Source organism: Equus caballus, chromosome 13, assembly GCF_041296265.1.
Source record: "Equus caballus isolate H_3958 breed thoroughbred chromosome 13, TB-T2T, whole genome shotgun sequence".
In the NCBI taxonomy this organism is placed as follows: domain Eukaryota; kingdom Metazoa; phylum Chordata; class Mammalia; order Perissodactyla; family Equidae; genus Equus; species Equus caballus.
This window is the reverse complement of record NC_091696.1, coordinates 10,709,393-10,722,442: the sequence shown is the minus strand read 5'-3', so window position 1 is coordinate 10,722,442 and position 13,050 is coordinate 10,709,393. Positions and strand designations below refer to the sequence as shown.

Sequence of the window (13,050 nt, the reverse complement as noted above, 5' to 3'; positions counted from 1 at the left end):
CTTCCCCTTGCCCCCCCCCCCCCCCCCCCCGCCGGGGCCTGTGGCTGGCGGCTCAAGGGGCTAGGAGGGGACCATGCGGGCCTGGCCTCCCAGCTTCCCTGGCCAGCCCCCTGACTCAGGAGCAGAGCAGACCTGAGGGCCCCCTGCCCCTGCAGCCCCCGCCCCACCCAAGGCCCTGCCACCAGCCTGGTTGGTGGCACAGCCAGCGTCGCTCTACCTGTGCCGTGTGCCCCTTCCCACGCCTGTGCATCCCGCCAGCCCTTCTCCACGCTGCCTCCTCCAGGTGTGACACACGGGGGACAACGGGGAGCAGGTCAGGGTGGGGACACTGGTCCTCTGACGACCAGAACATCCGCTCTCGAGGGCTGGGCTGTGGCCCCGGGGCTGGCTGTGTCCCAGGCTGGCGGTGCTCAGGGAACACTTGTCAGGCGACTAAAGGGATCAATGAATGTGGGGGACTGCCCAGGTCCCAGCGCCCACAGGTCAAGGCCCGGATCCACGCCCCTCACCGTGTGGGGTCACCTCTCAGCACCCACCCCAGCCAAGCCGGAGCCCCAGTACAGCGGAGTCCCGGGTCTGGACAAGGCCCAGGGTGGGGGCTGCAGGAAGCTCCCTTTGGTAGGACATCCCCAAACCCCTCCCTTTTGGCCTCCGCAGGACGTCCTGGGCCGTCCTGCCCCTCGGGGGCGATTTTGCTCCCAGGCCCCAGGCGCCTGCCGCACAGGCTGTTCCATCTGGCACCTTAGTTCTCTTTCGCTCCCTCTAACAACCCACGAGGGAGGCCCTGTGCCCCCCGTCTTAGCAGCTGAGGAAGCCAGAGCCCAGAGAGGCTGCCTTTCCACCCAAAGTCACACAGCCAGAGAGGCAGAGCAAGCTGGGGTTCGAGGCCACCCAGGCAGGCTTTGGGGTGCCCCCTCCCACACAGGGAATTCTTGGAGGGAGGGGTGACAGGCTGGGGTGGCTGTCCTGTGATCCTGGCCTGGCCCCACCACACCCTCTGTGCGACGTTGGGCCTCCCCGGGTCTCAGCTCATCTAAGAAATGGGAGTGACGCTAACACCTCCCTGGCACGAGGGAGCGGGCAGCAAAGGGACACTGCCACTAATACAGCCAGGATCCCTGCCGACCTTCCTCTGGGCGCCCCTGGCCCCACAGGGGACTGGCCCAGCGGCTGGTTCCTTCCTGAGCAACTCGTGCTGCTAAGAAGCTGGCTCCTCCTTTCCCGGGAGACAACGCCCCCCGTCCCCCTCAAAGGGGAAAGTCCTTACCTGGGATCCAGGCACACCTGGGGGTCCTGGGGGACCGAGTGGTCCAGGGGGACCTGTTGGCAGAGTCACAGGTGGTCTCAGAGCCCAGAGAAGCTGGGTCAGCTCAGGAGAGGCCCCTCCCCGCTCCCAACCCAGCCTGCCTGGGTCTGTCTCCACTGGTGCAAACGGGGGGGTTTGATGAAGGAATGGTCAGGGGCGGGGGGCACGTGCTCCCCTGGCCTCCCCTGCCCCACCCCGAGCTGAGACCCCCCTCCTTCACCTCTTCTCTCCCTGCAGCCCCCACACCCCATACTGCTCCCCCTCCCAGGGTCTCATCCACGGGGCCGCGCTGCACCACCCCCACCCCGAGCCAGCCCAACCCCTGGCAGATCAATCGCGTCTGCCCCTCATCGGGACCTCAGACCTGAGCCCTCCGAGGCCATCCTCACCCGGGGTACTACAACCGCGTCCTGACCATCCACCCTCCTTGTGGCCACCCAGAGCCACCTTCCAGTTAGGTCCCTCTCAGCCCAGCCCACTCCACCCTCATTCCCTAGATGCCCTTCCAGAAGTTTCCTCTGCTTCTGTGCCTGTGCCAGCACTGTTCCTTCCTCCTGGAGCTTCTCCATTCCCTCCAGATCCCGGCAAACTCTTTCCTACTAGTCTCAGGCTGAGCATCACCTCCTCCAGGAAGCCCTCCTACTCCCTCCTCCCTCTAGACACATCCCTGACGTGGACCAGCCGCTGCGCACGGCCTCTGTCAGATTCCCTGTCTGGAAACTGGGGCACGGCCCAGGGAGCGCCCAGGGGGTCAGGCTGGTGACTGAACTTCCCACACGTCTGGAAGCGTGAGGCCTTGTCCCCAGGCGCCAGCATAGGCCTGTGCCTCCCGGGCTGCAGGGAGCCCCCTGCTGTGCCCGCGTGCCCCCACGCCTGGCAAGGACCCACAGGGAGGGGCACAGATCTGAACGTGGTCTGGTTAAAAACAAACGCCCTCCCTCCAGTCGGAGCAGATGACCTCACGGTCCCCAGGTCCCCTCCAAGCTCACGCCCTCGCCTCCTCCAGCCTTCGCTCCACTGCCACCGTCGAAACAAGGCCAGGAGCCTGGAACACCGCCGGGCAGCGGGGACGGGGACGTGCTCAGGAACACGCGGAAGGCACCCTGCGGAGGCCATGGGCCCCACCCAGCCCTCGCGCCCCTCGGCCCAGGCCACCCCAGGAGGGGCACCCCGTCCAGGCCGGCCTGTGTGCTTACCTGGAGGACCTGGGGGTCCCCGGGGCCCCGGGACGCCCGCCAGCACGGTGTCCACAGCAGCAGAGGCCAGCTGCGCGTCCCCATCTGTGGTAAGAGCAGAGCCGCCTGTGACTGGCAGGCAGAGCCCAGGGCTGGGGGCTGGGCCAGGGCGGCCCCGACCCACCCCGCTGGGCTTCACAGCAGCCCCGGCACGCGGACACGGATGCTCTCACTGCTCAGAAGAGCAAGGGAGCCCGGGTCAAAGGGCAGGGGAGCCTGATGGTCTTCCTATCAAGACAAATTCCCTCCTGAACATTCCAGGCCCTTGGGCTCTGGCCCCACCCCGCTCACTGCTGGAAAGGCTGGCACTCTCTTCCAGGCTCCACCCCACATGCTCGTTCTGATGCACCCTGCTGGCTCATTCCTTCGGGGCCTCCACCTCCAGGAAGCCTGCCTGCCCACTCCTCTCAGCCACAGGGCCCTGGCCTGCCTCCCTCACGCCTGGGCAGTGGTGAGGCCTGGCTAACGGCTCCTCTCATCCAGAGCAGCCCCATGTGACTTCGCCTTGCCCCATCCCACAGCCAGGCCCAGAGCGGCCAGGCTCAGGGAATGTCTGGGATGCGGGTGGCACCTCCGCCCCTCCCTCACACACCCGGACTCTCCTTCCACGGGCCACACAGCAGGTGGTCCTCCTGTGGGCGCTCAGTCCCCACTGGCTGCCTCCACTGCTTGGGGCCTCCCCACTCTTTCCAAACACTCACACCGCAGCCCTGCAGGATGGCCGCCCTGTGTCAGGAACCCCAGGGCTGGGGGAAGGAGGGTCCCGTCTGAGGAGGGCTCCGGGCACTGGAGGTGGCAGAGGCAGGGCGTGGTGCCCAGGCCAGGGCAGGCTAGAACCTTCCTGCGGCCCCTCGTGGTCCGGGGTGCGGCTGGGGGACTCGGAGACCCACGCGGGCCTCACAAACACCCTCTGCTCTCTCCCTGCCCAGGTGCATCGCTGAGGAAGCTGGGTCTTCAGGGCTAACACTCGCTCCAGAAGGCCCCTGAGAGCTGAGCCTCTCCCCAGGCCCTGCCGCACCCACCGGCGCAGCCCAGGACGCCCACGTGCCCAGGAATGAGTTGCTCCCTTCCGGGGCAGGCACTGGCTGGGGGCTGGTTTTCAGCTCCAGAGCAACTCCATCAGGGAGTAGTACCACCCCAACTTTACAGATAGGGAAACTGAGGCTCGGAGGACAGTGCAATTCAGGTCCAGGGTTTAACGCTCAGCTGAGGCCTGTGCTGCCTGGGGGGACAGAAGCAGCCGCAGAAAGGGGGCTGGGTTTCTCTGACAGCTGACAAGGAGGTCCCCACCCCTCACGGAGCCTGGGACATCACCCACCCATCCTGACGGCATCTGGGATGTCACCCACACACCCCCGAAGCACCCAGGACGTCACCCCCCACCCCCATGGTGCCCGGACGTCACCCACCTGCCCCCACGGCAACTGGGACGTCACCCACCCATCCCCCCATGGTGCCTGGGATGTCACCCACCTGTCCCCACAGCAGCTGGGACGTCATCCACCCAGCCTCTCTTCTCAGAATTTAAAGTCAACCCTGTCACTTGCTTCTTAAAACCCTCCCCTGATTTCCCAGGGCATTTAACAAAAACAGTGCCCCTCTGCCCACCCGCACCCTGCCACCTTCCTGTCCCTGTGCCCTGAGTGTGGCGGATGGTCCCATGTGCCAAGGCCCCTCCTGCACAGGCTGTGGCCCCCAGGGCAGGCGTCTGTCTCTTGCTCCTCGATGAGTCCCCAGTGTGTGCGACACATAGTAGGTGCCCAACCAACACTTGTGGAGTGACCTACAGCGAGGGGACTTGTAAGGAGCAGATGCCATAATGGATGACCTGGGGGCGCTGCCGTCACCAGGCGGGGAAACCGAGGCTGGGCCAGAGAACAGAGTGACCTTTGGGGGTCAGGACCCAGGGGCAGGAGCTCCAGGCATGGACAGGCCGCACTGGGGCCGAGAGCAGGGTTGGGGGCCAGCATCAGCCCCCAGGGGACCCCTGCCCGCCTGGCTCCCCAGCCGACGCCCTGCTCCCTGACGTCCGCTTCCCGGGTCCCTAGGGGAGGCTGACCCCCCAGGCATGACACTCACTGTCCTTGTCGGTGGGCGGCTGCAGGGAGTAGAGGACGCCTTGGGGGCCACCTGGAGGGAGGCCAGGGCTGCCTGCCGGGCCAGGGGGGCCAGGGGGGCCAGGGCGCCCCATCTCTCCAGGAAGCCCGCGGGGCCCTGGCGGCCCCAAGAGGCCTGTGGGGGAGAAGAGGAGTCACATGAGGCCCGGGCCTGGCCGCTGACATCGCAGATGGGAGCAGGCCCATCCAAAGGACGGGTTGGGGGGCCAGAGTCAGTGGGGGCGTCTAGATCACTGTCTCCCCGGAGGGCTGTCCTGGGATGTGAGTGACACGGCTTCCCCTCCCCGGCCAGGGCAGAGGGCACAGCGGGGCGCTGGTGGGAGTGAGGGGGGGCCAGGAACCAGCGAGGCTCTGCTCAGACGCCGTCTGCCCCTCCAGGGGCCTCAGCTCTGGGGCAGGGGTCCCGAGGGTGGCGGTCAGCCCGGGCCAGCCCTGTGCCTGCCCTGACAGGACCCGTACCTCCCCTGCTCTCTGGAGGTGTCGTTAAAATGGCTGGGAACAACCGCCAGCCCCCCACGGCCTCACCCCATGCCAGCACCCACGGTCCCAGAGCCTTCTCTTCTCCCTGCAGCCCACAGTGAGCCCCGGCCCTAAGGCGCTTGGGATGGGGCAGCCATGGGGATGCTGGAGGGAGGAAGTGAGGCTGGAGCCCCCCAAGATGGCGGCCATTAACCCCAGCAAGATCCGGGGTACACAGGATGCCTGCTCAGATAGGGGAGAAACACCCCCCCCGACGGGACAAAGTCAGGTAGGGGGTCCTTACCTGGAGGCCCCGCTGGGCCCTTCTCTCCCGCCTGGCCCCGGTCACCTTTGGAGCCTGGGGGGCCTGCAGGCCCTGGTGGTCCCGTCTGCCCCGGGGGCCCTGGGGAGAGAATGAGGGGAGGCCTGAGGACACTGTGGGCCAAGCTGCCTCTGGTGGCTCCAGGCCTGACCACCTGGGCTGTCCGGCCAGACCTGCTCCAGGAGCCGGGACCCCTGTCGGCTCGCTCGGTCATTACAGTTTACAAATCACTTTTGTACCTATTAACTTCCGTGATCTCAGGAGCTACTTTTGTCCCACTTGACAGGTGGGGAAACTGAGGCTCAGAGAGGTGTGGTCCGTTGCTCAGGCTCGCAGAGCCAGGCTGCAGGTGACTCAGGCTCCTCCCTCCACGACCTACCGTCTCCCTGCTCGGGGTCTGGAACTGGGCTTGTGGCGAAGAGCTCTCCAGTAAGGCCTCCTCGGAGCCCCGGGCTGCCCTGGAGGACACGCCTGCCCAGCGTCCCAGCCCCGGGGTCTGCAGGCCCCCAGGGTGGGCGGGAGTGGCGGGGGCCGGCCCCTCTCCCCCTGGAATGCCTAGAGAGGATGCCCAGGAAGCCTCGCTGAACCGAGGGAGGGACCTGTGCTGGCTCCGCGGGCCCCTCCTGCTCCCACCGCCTCACTGTGGTCCTGGAATAAGGGCTCGACCTTGGCCTTGACCCAGGCTGCTGTTTTCTGCTCTCAGGAGGTCCAGGCGCTGGGGTGTCACCATTTGTGGGGGTTGTGCCCCACCTGGTGGCCACTTCTTGGAACTGCACCTCCCGGGGGGAGGCGGGGGCGGGAACCCAGAGCCTCTCCCAGCGTCCCACCAGCGGGTTTGGGGCCTGGGGCCTCAGGGACGGGAAGGCTCCTTCCTCCCCAGTTCCAGAGGAAGGATCTGAAGAACATGGGCATGGGGCAGCCCCTGGGGGTGAGATCTTGGGGACAGCGGCTAGAGAAGTGGGCCTGGGGGCCCAGGGAGAGATGCTCCCCACGCCCCCCAGCCCCCAGCCCCTTGGAAGAGTACAGAATATCTGCTCCTCCCCCAGTACCAGGACTGGCCTGTGGAGGGCAGCTCCCTCACAGCAGGGGGTCTCCCTCGTGCTCTGTTCCCTCTGCTGGCCGGGCTGGACAGGCACAGATAGGAAACAGGCAGAGGAGGCCGGGAGGGGCCGGGCACGTGCTCAGAGCTGAGACAGGGCCGGGGTGCTAAGATGCTGTGGGCTCGACTGGGAGCCAGGAGGGAAGGGAGGTGTCACCTGCAAAGGGCTCTCATGGGGCTGACAATCATGGAGAGAAAATGCCCCGGGATCCCTGGGTGACCCCCACTCTGAACCTCAGTTTTCTCCTCTGTAACCCCCAGCTTTAGTGGAATGATTAGAAATGAGATCCATACAGCCAGGGGTGACATAAAAGTATTTAATAACTGGCACAACATGGACACTGACAATGAAAAGGGACATCAGCCTTAACCCCGAGTTCAGTCATTCTGACAGGTGCCAGCTAAACGTCTGCCCAGGGTAAGCGCCTGGCACAAGGTAGGCCTTCAACAATCTTAACGACTATTATTACAATTATTATTACTATTCTACCATCCTAGAGGGAAAAGCCCAGGGGATAGAAGCTGCAGAGAGTAAACATTTACCCCGATTTTGCAATGTGGCCGGAAGGGAGAAAACAGGATGGCAGGTGTCCTCCGACTGTAGTCAGAGGTCAGCAAGGAACCCCCAGAAGGTGGTGGGAGGCAGTCACTCCCCGTAAGATGGAGCCGAGCAAGGTTGGGGCTGGGCTGGGGGCCTAAGTGTAGAGCTAAGGGGCAGCAGGGCAGACAACGAGGACAGTAGCTGAACTGGGAGGCAATAAGGAATGGTGAGGCCTGTGGCAAACTGCAGAGCTTGGACAGAATCTGTGGGGCAGCCGTAACTAGACTGCAGCGAATTGTTTCCATGAGGGACTGCCAGCCCCAATGGCCAGAACTTCCATTTTCCTAAGAGAAGCTAAAAAATCCTGATATTCATGTGAAAACCTCCAGTTTTTAAATGTTAGTTCAATTTTTCTAGATGCCACGTGGGCGTATTTGACCCAGAGGGCCTACCCTGCGACCTACTGGTGGAGGCCCTGGGAGGCCATGCCTGGGCCCTCCCCTGCAGGCCTCACTCACCGGCTGGGCCTGTGGGTCTTCTCCTTTGGGGCCCCGGGTGGGCGAGGGGGATAGCATCTGGGAGGAAATCCTCGTTCCAGGGCGGTGGGCTGCTCTGGGGCACCGGCAGGTCGTTGTCTGGGCCTGAGGGCCGTTCTGCAGCTTCCAGCAGGAGAACCTGGGCCGGAGAAGGGCAGAGGGTCAGGCCCGTCACATGCTCGCAGAGTCCCTGAACTTCTCTCCGGAGTGGCCGCCACTGGGATTGGAGACCTGTGGCCGTCACGGAACGACCCTGGTCACCCCACTTCACTGGTCCTCCCAGGGCGGCGCTGGGGGCACTTGTCCCTGACATTGCTCGGCTCAGGGCACAAGCAAGGTGGTCAGGAAATGTCTGTGGACAGATGGAAGGAGGGAGGGAGGAAGGAAGGAAGGAAAGAAAGAAAAAAAGGGAGGAAGAAAGTGCCCAGCTTGGCGCATGATCTTTAGGGGAGCTCCAGGAAAACGGAAGGTGGTCGTGGTCACCCAGGGCCTGGAAGGCAGCCATGTCCTCTCCCCTTGAGGGACGCAGGGGCCAGAGACCAGGAAGGCCCCAGGGGACCGTCTCCCCGATTCAGGTGAACTGGGAGCCGGCGGGAGGCCCCCGCGAGTCCCTGCTGCCCCCGAAGAGGCCGCCAGGGGGCGCTGCAGGCCCGGGATCCGCGCGAGCGCCGGCAGGTGCGAGAGCCAGGGGCGCCCCCAACCCGGGCAGAGGGTGCCCGGGTCCCTGTCACGTGGAGCCCGGCTTCCTGCTCCCACCCCCTGTGTCCCTGGTCTCAGCCCCCCCGATCTGCCGACGGGGAGGAAGAAGTCGGGGTCTCCGGGTCCCACCCCACACCCCCCGCCTCGGGAGCCGGGCCCCTGCGTCCTGCTGGATTCCTGGAATCCGCCCCCACTTCGCGGAGGGTCAGGGCCCTGCATGTGGCCTCCCCCGGTGCCCCCGCGCTCAGGCCACAGCCGGTGCCCAGGCCTGCGGCAGCCCCCCAACCCCCGCCTGCCCCTCCCCCGCCTGCAGCAGGGGGCGTCAGCCCGCCCCGCCCCCTCCTGAGCCCCTGGAAGCGGCTGAGGCTCTGAGTGCCCCCTCCGCCTGGCCCTCTGCAGAAGGGGGCCACCCCCTTCTGTGTGTCCCTCAGCCCCTGCACCACCACTTTGTGCCACCAGCCCTGCCCTGGGGAGACGAGACCACGTCGGGGCGTGCGCCCTCCTTGCTGCTGGTCCCCAGAGCCCGGCTGGCGTTAAGTGCCACGTGGTGGGGAGGCTAGGGCCCTGGTACGACACAGGCCAGTCTGGACCCTGGTTCTCCCCCAAGGTGGTCCCTGCGGGACCTGTGCGAGCGTCATGACCTCTGTGGGCCTCAGTTTCCCCCTCAGCAAAATGGGAGGAGCGTGCAGCCCACGCGCACCCTGGTTAGTCCGCCGCTGCCGGGGGGTCACGGGGACAGACGGCTGCCCGCACAGCCCCCGGGTCTGGGCTGCGCTGAGGATTCGCGGGTCCCTCTGGGCACCCCCGTCCCCCACTCTGCAGTGTCCCTGGGCCTGCGTGACAGAGTCTCCCAGGATCCTTGGGAACACGTGCCACCCCTGCACCAGGTCTCAGGGCCTCCATCTGTGTTGGCTGAGGGGGCTCCTGTGCCGTGAGGCTCTGGTGACGCCCAAGCCACGTCTCTGGGCCCCTCCCCTCTGGTCCTCACAAAGGCCCATGAGGCAGGAAGGGTCCCTGTGGCCACATCACAGGTGAGGCCAAAATAGAGGCTCAGAGACTGTAAGTGACTTTTCCAAGGTCACCCAGCAAGTAGGTGGTGGGGCATGGGCCCCATGAGATGCCTCGTCCACCTCGTCACAGCTTGGCCACCGCTTTGTCCTCAGCAGAGCTTCTCGGAGGCACAGAGAAGGGGAGCAGCTGGCTCAGATCACACAGCAGCTTGGGGTGGAACCCTGTCTCCTGATCCCGGGAACCCCCACAAAGAGGAGAGGGTGTCCCTTCCTGCCCCAACCACCCAGTGTCCACTGGAAGCTGACCAGCCTCGCCAAGGTTGGGGGCTTCCGGGCAGCGGAGGAGTTGGCGAGGGGGGCAAGGAGACTCGGCTGCAGGTGATGGGGGACGCCAGGCAGTGGGCGTGGGGACGGGGTGAGAACCGTCGGGACTGGTGCCCGGGGCTGGGGGACAGGAGGGCGGGTGAAGGCAGGAGCGGCTCCCCCGTTTCTGGCCTGGCTCTGGGGACGGTGGGATTGCTGCCAGTCAAACTGGGGCACAAGAGAGGGCAGGTGTGGGGTGACAGTGACCAGTGTGGGGTCGCGTTGAGTTGCAGTGTCTTGGGGGACCTCCAGATGGACATACCTAACAGGGAGTAGCAGGGGTGGGGCAGTTTGGAGGGGGAGGGGCCCCCGCCGGGGCTCCCGGGGTTGACCCCCAGTGTTCGTTCCTGGCAGGGCTCAAGAACCCTCATAGGGGACCTACCACCTGCAGCCCGGCCCCTGCACCAAAGGCCTGGCTCACTCCTTCCTGGACCACCTCCCATGCAGACACCAAGGTCCACAGAGCCCACGGCCCCAGGCAGAGGGGCGCTGGCCACGGCTAAGTTAGCCTCAGGCCCCGCCGGAGTCCAAGCCCCCTGGCCAGGCCGTGGCCAAGGTCCTGGAGCGACAGGCCCCACCCTGGCGGCATGAGCTCACCAGGCCGGGCAGCAGTGGGCGTGAGGACTCAGCCCAAGAAAACCAGACATGGCCGGCCTTCGAGGGCAGTGGCCCCAGTGATGTCATCGTGGCCTGGCTGATTGGCCGGAATGCTGCCCCCCTGCACCAGAGACCAGCCGAACTCAGTGGCTCCTGTGACCCTCACGTGGGGGAACTGCCTGCGTGTGGTCCCTGAAGGCAGCGTGTAAACTGAGGGGGGAGAGAGGAAGGAAGGCAGGATGCTTTCCCCAGCTGGCCTCCCACCCCACTGCCCCCAGCAGCCGGGCCCGCCTGTCCTAGGGAAAGAGGGGGGCAGGAACGCTACATCAGCTCCTAAGTCTGGGTCCTATGGCAACTCGGGCACCCGTGGGGAGTGAAGATGGAGCAGACCCTGATGGTTGCCTGGTCACCAACTGCCCCTCTCCCCTGGCTCCAGAACCCCCTCTTGTATGTCTGTGGGTGTACCCCAGAGGAGGAATCCTGATTGGCCAGGTACTCATTTTCCCAGCTCCCTTGCAACTACGAGGTGGGCATATAGCCCAGTGCTGGCCAATGAGTCTGCTGGGGTGTTTTCCCTCACTCTAGTTCCTGCCTTTGAGGAAGTGTGAGGATGTGATGCCTTGAGCTGCAGCAGCCACTTTGTAACCATGAGGCACTGACCATGAGGACAAAAGCCAATTCACTAAGGAGCTGGAGGGGAAGGCTCCTGAATAACTTGGGTTCTTGAGTCACCAAACCAATCCAAAGACCACCTACTCCTGGACTCTTTGTTAAACAAACAATAAGTGTCCTTAAGGAATACACTGTCATTAGCTAGGTTTCTGTTACTTGCAGCTGAATGCCTCCTTCCTGACAAACCAAAACAGGCTTCTTGTCTGAGGGAGCAGAAGGCTGTTTCCAGGCCTCTGTGTTGCTGCTCTCTCATGCCAGCTGCCTCGTTTCTGGCTCCCCGTCTGGGTTCTCCCTGCCTGGCTCTGCTGTCACCCTCCTGATCCAGCCTCTGGCCTGGCTGACCCCAGCTCCACCTTCTCTCTGACCCCTGCAGGCTCGCCTGGCCTTGGCGCAGCCCCAGGGCTGCTGGGCTGTCCTGACCACCAGCCTGGCTTGTGTCCCCTCCCTCTCCAGGCCGCTGCCTCTCAGTGCCCTCTGACCCAGGCCAGCAAAACTCCCAGTGGCCCTGTATCCTCGGGGGACAAGGACATGGAGCAGGCAGCTGGAAGGTGGCCCAGGCAAGACACGGGAGCTGAGCCAGGAGCCTGCCAGCCCTCCCTGGAATCCAGAAGGAGGGTAGGCTGCTGAGAGGGGCTCCCCACAGGAGGGGCAGGCAGCCACCTCCCCAGACTCAAGCTGCGCCCGCTACTCCCCACCCAAGAGCGCCCTGAGCTGGCCCTTGTGCACGAGCCTCGGAAGGACCCAGCAAGGGGCAGGGAAGTGACGTCTTCCGTGTCCATTTTACAGGGCAGCAGAATGAGGCCGAGCTGAGAAGGGAGCTGCCAAGCCAGGGCTATTTATTGCCAGGCCGGGCATCCTCGTTCTGCTTCCTCCAGCACATCCTGCTGTCCCTCCCTCCCTCCCCTGATGTCCACAGAGGGGTCACAACCCTCACCCTCAGCCACCAAGGTGCCACCGAGCCAGCCCTGCGCCCAGCTGCGATGCCGGGGCTGAGCCGGCGGGAGTGTCAGGGCCGAGAGGACCAGGGGCTGGGATGGCTCATGGCAGGAGGGCACAGGCACAGGCCAGGTGGGCGGGGACAGCTGGCGTTAACAGTGGGGGAGCTGTGACTTGACACCCCGAGGCGCTGGGTGGGGCCAGGGCTGGCTGTCGGGGCTGCTCTGCCAAACCACACAGCCGCTTTGGGGGCCTAGGAAATGTCTGGCTGGCTGGCCCGGGGATCCCCCTTTCCTAAACTCTTAGGTGCCAGAAGCTCACCCCAGCACCCTCCCCGCACCCACTCCCGTCCCAGGGCTGCCCCAGCCCTGGCTTGGCCCACGTGGCAGCATCTGCTCCCTTCCGCCCCCACCCCCAGGGAGCCACTACCCCAAGGAGGGCCCAGGTCCTCCACCCCCGGCCCGTGCCCAGGACCCCCAGCCAGCAGCAGGGGTCCAGGACGGGGAGGCCATTCACACCCTGGGGCTCCTCGTGCCATGCGCTCCACACGGACGCCTCCCACACACTTGTGTCTTCAGCTGTAAGATGGGGACAGCGACATGGCGTAGATGGTAACACGGACCCTCACACTTGTCGGGCACTGGACCTCTTCCAAAGCCGGGTCCCACCACCATGTCTCCTGCGGCCCCCAGCTGCCCTGCGAGGCTGGTCCTCTTGTCAACTCCACGGGGGAGGAGCTGGGAGCTTGGCGAGAGCCACCAGCTGGTAGAGGGTGGTCCCGTGTGCATCTGACCCCAAGCGACAGGCACCTGCAGCCTCCATCTGACCAGGTGAGTGCCCTCAGAGTCCAGCTTTCAGGGCAGGAGGCAGGGCCAAGGGGCGAGGTAGGGTTGGCAAGGGCTGCGTGTATGTCTGTGTATGTGTCTCTGTGCTGTGTGTGTCTGTGTGTGTGTTTGTGTCTCTGTGCAGTGTGTGTCTGTGTGTGTGTGTCTATGTGGTGTGAGTGTGTCTGCAGAGGACACCTGCCTGCCCGGCTCCCCTAGGCAGGCTGCCTGCTAACACCCTGCGCCTGGCCCAGCCCTCCCTTCCCTGGCTTGCTTCCTGTCTCCTGGCCCAATGCTGCCTGGGACCACTGCCAAATAAATGACTTGTCCTTTA

The 13,050-nt window shown here is 65.0% G+C and overlaps 1 protein-coding gene across 2 annotated transcripts in view; it reads right to left on the bottom strand.

The window, feature by feature from the left end:
* The window catches only part of COL26A1 (collagen type XXVI alpha 1 chain), a 159,728-nt gene that overhangs the window by 8,150 nt on the left and 138,528 nt on the right, over positions 1–13,050 (bottom strand). For both annotated transcript variants that reach the window (XM_023655385.2, XM_023655386.2), the window contains exons 5-9: positions 7,598–7,754; positions 5,422–5,520; positions 4,621–4,773; positions 2,503–2,586; positions 1,268–1,320 (exon numbers count right to left, since the gene is read on the bottom strand). In XM_023655385.2, coding sequence (XP_023511153.2) covers positions 1,268–1,320; positions 2,503–2,586; positions 4,621–4,773; positions 5,422–5,520; positions 7,598–7,754 — 546 coding nt within the window. The remainder of the gene's footprint in view (positions 1–1,267; positions 1,321–2,502; positions 2,587–4,620; positions 4,774–5,421; positions 5,521–7,597; positions 7,755–13,050) is intronic.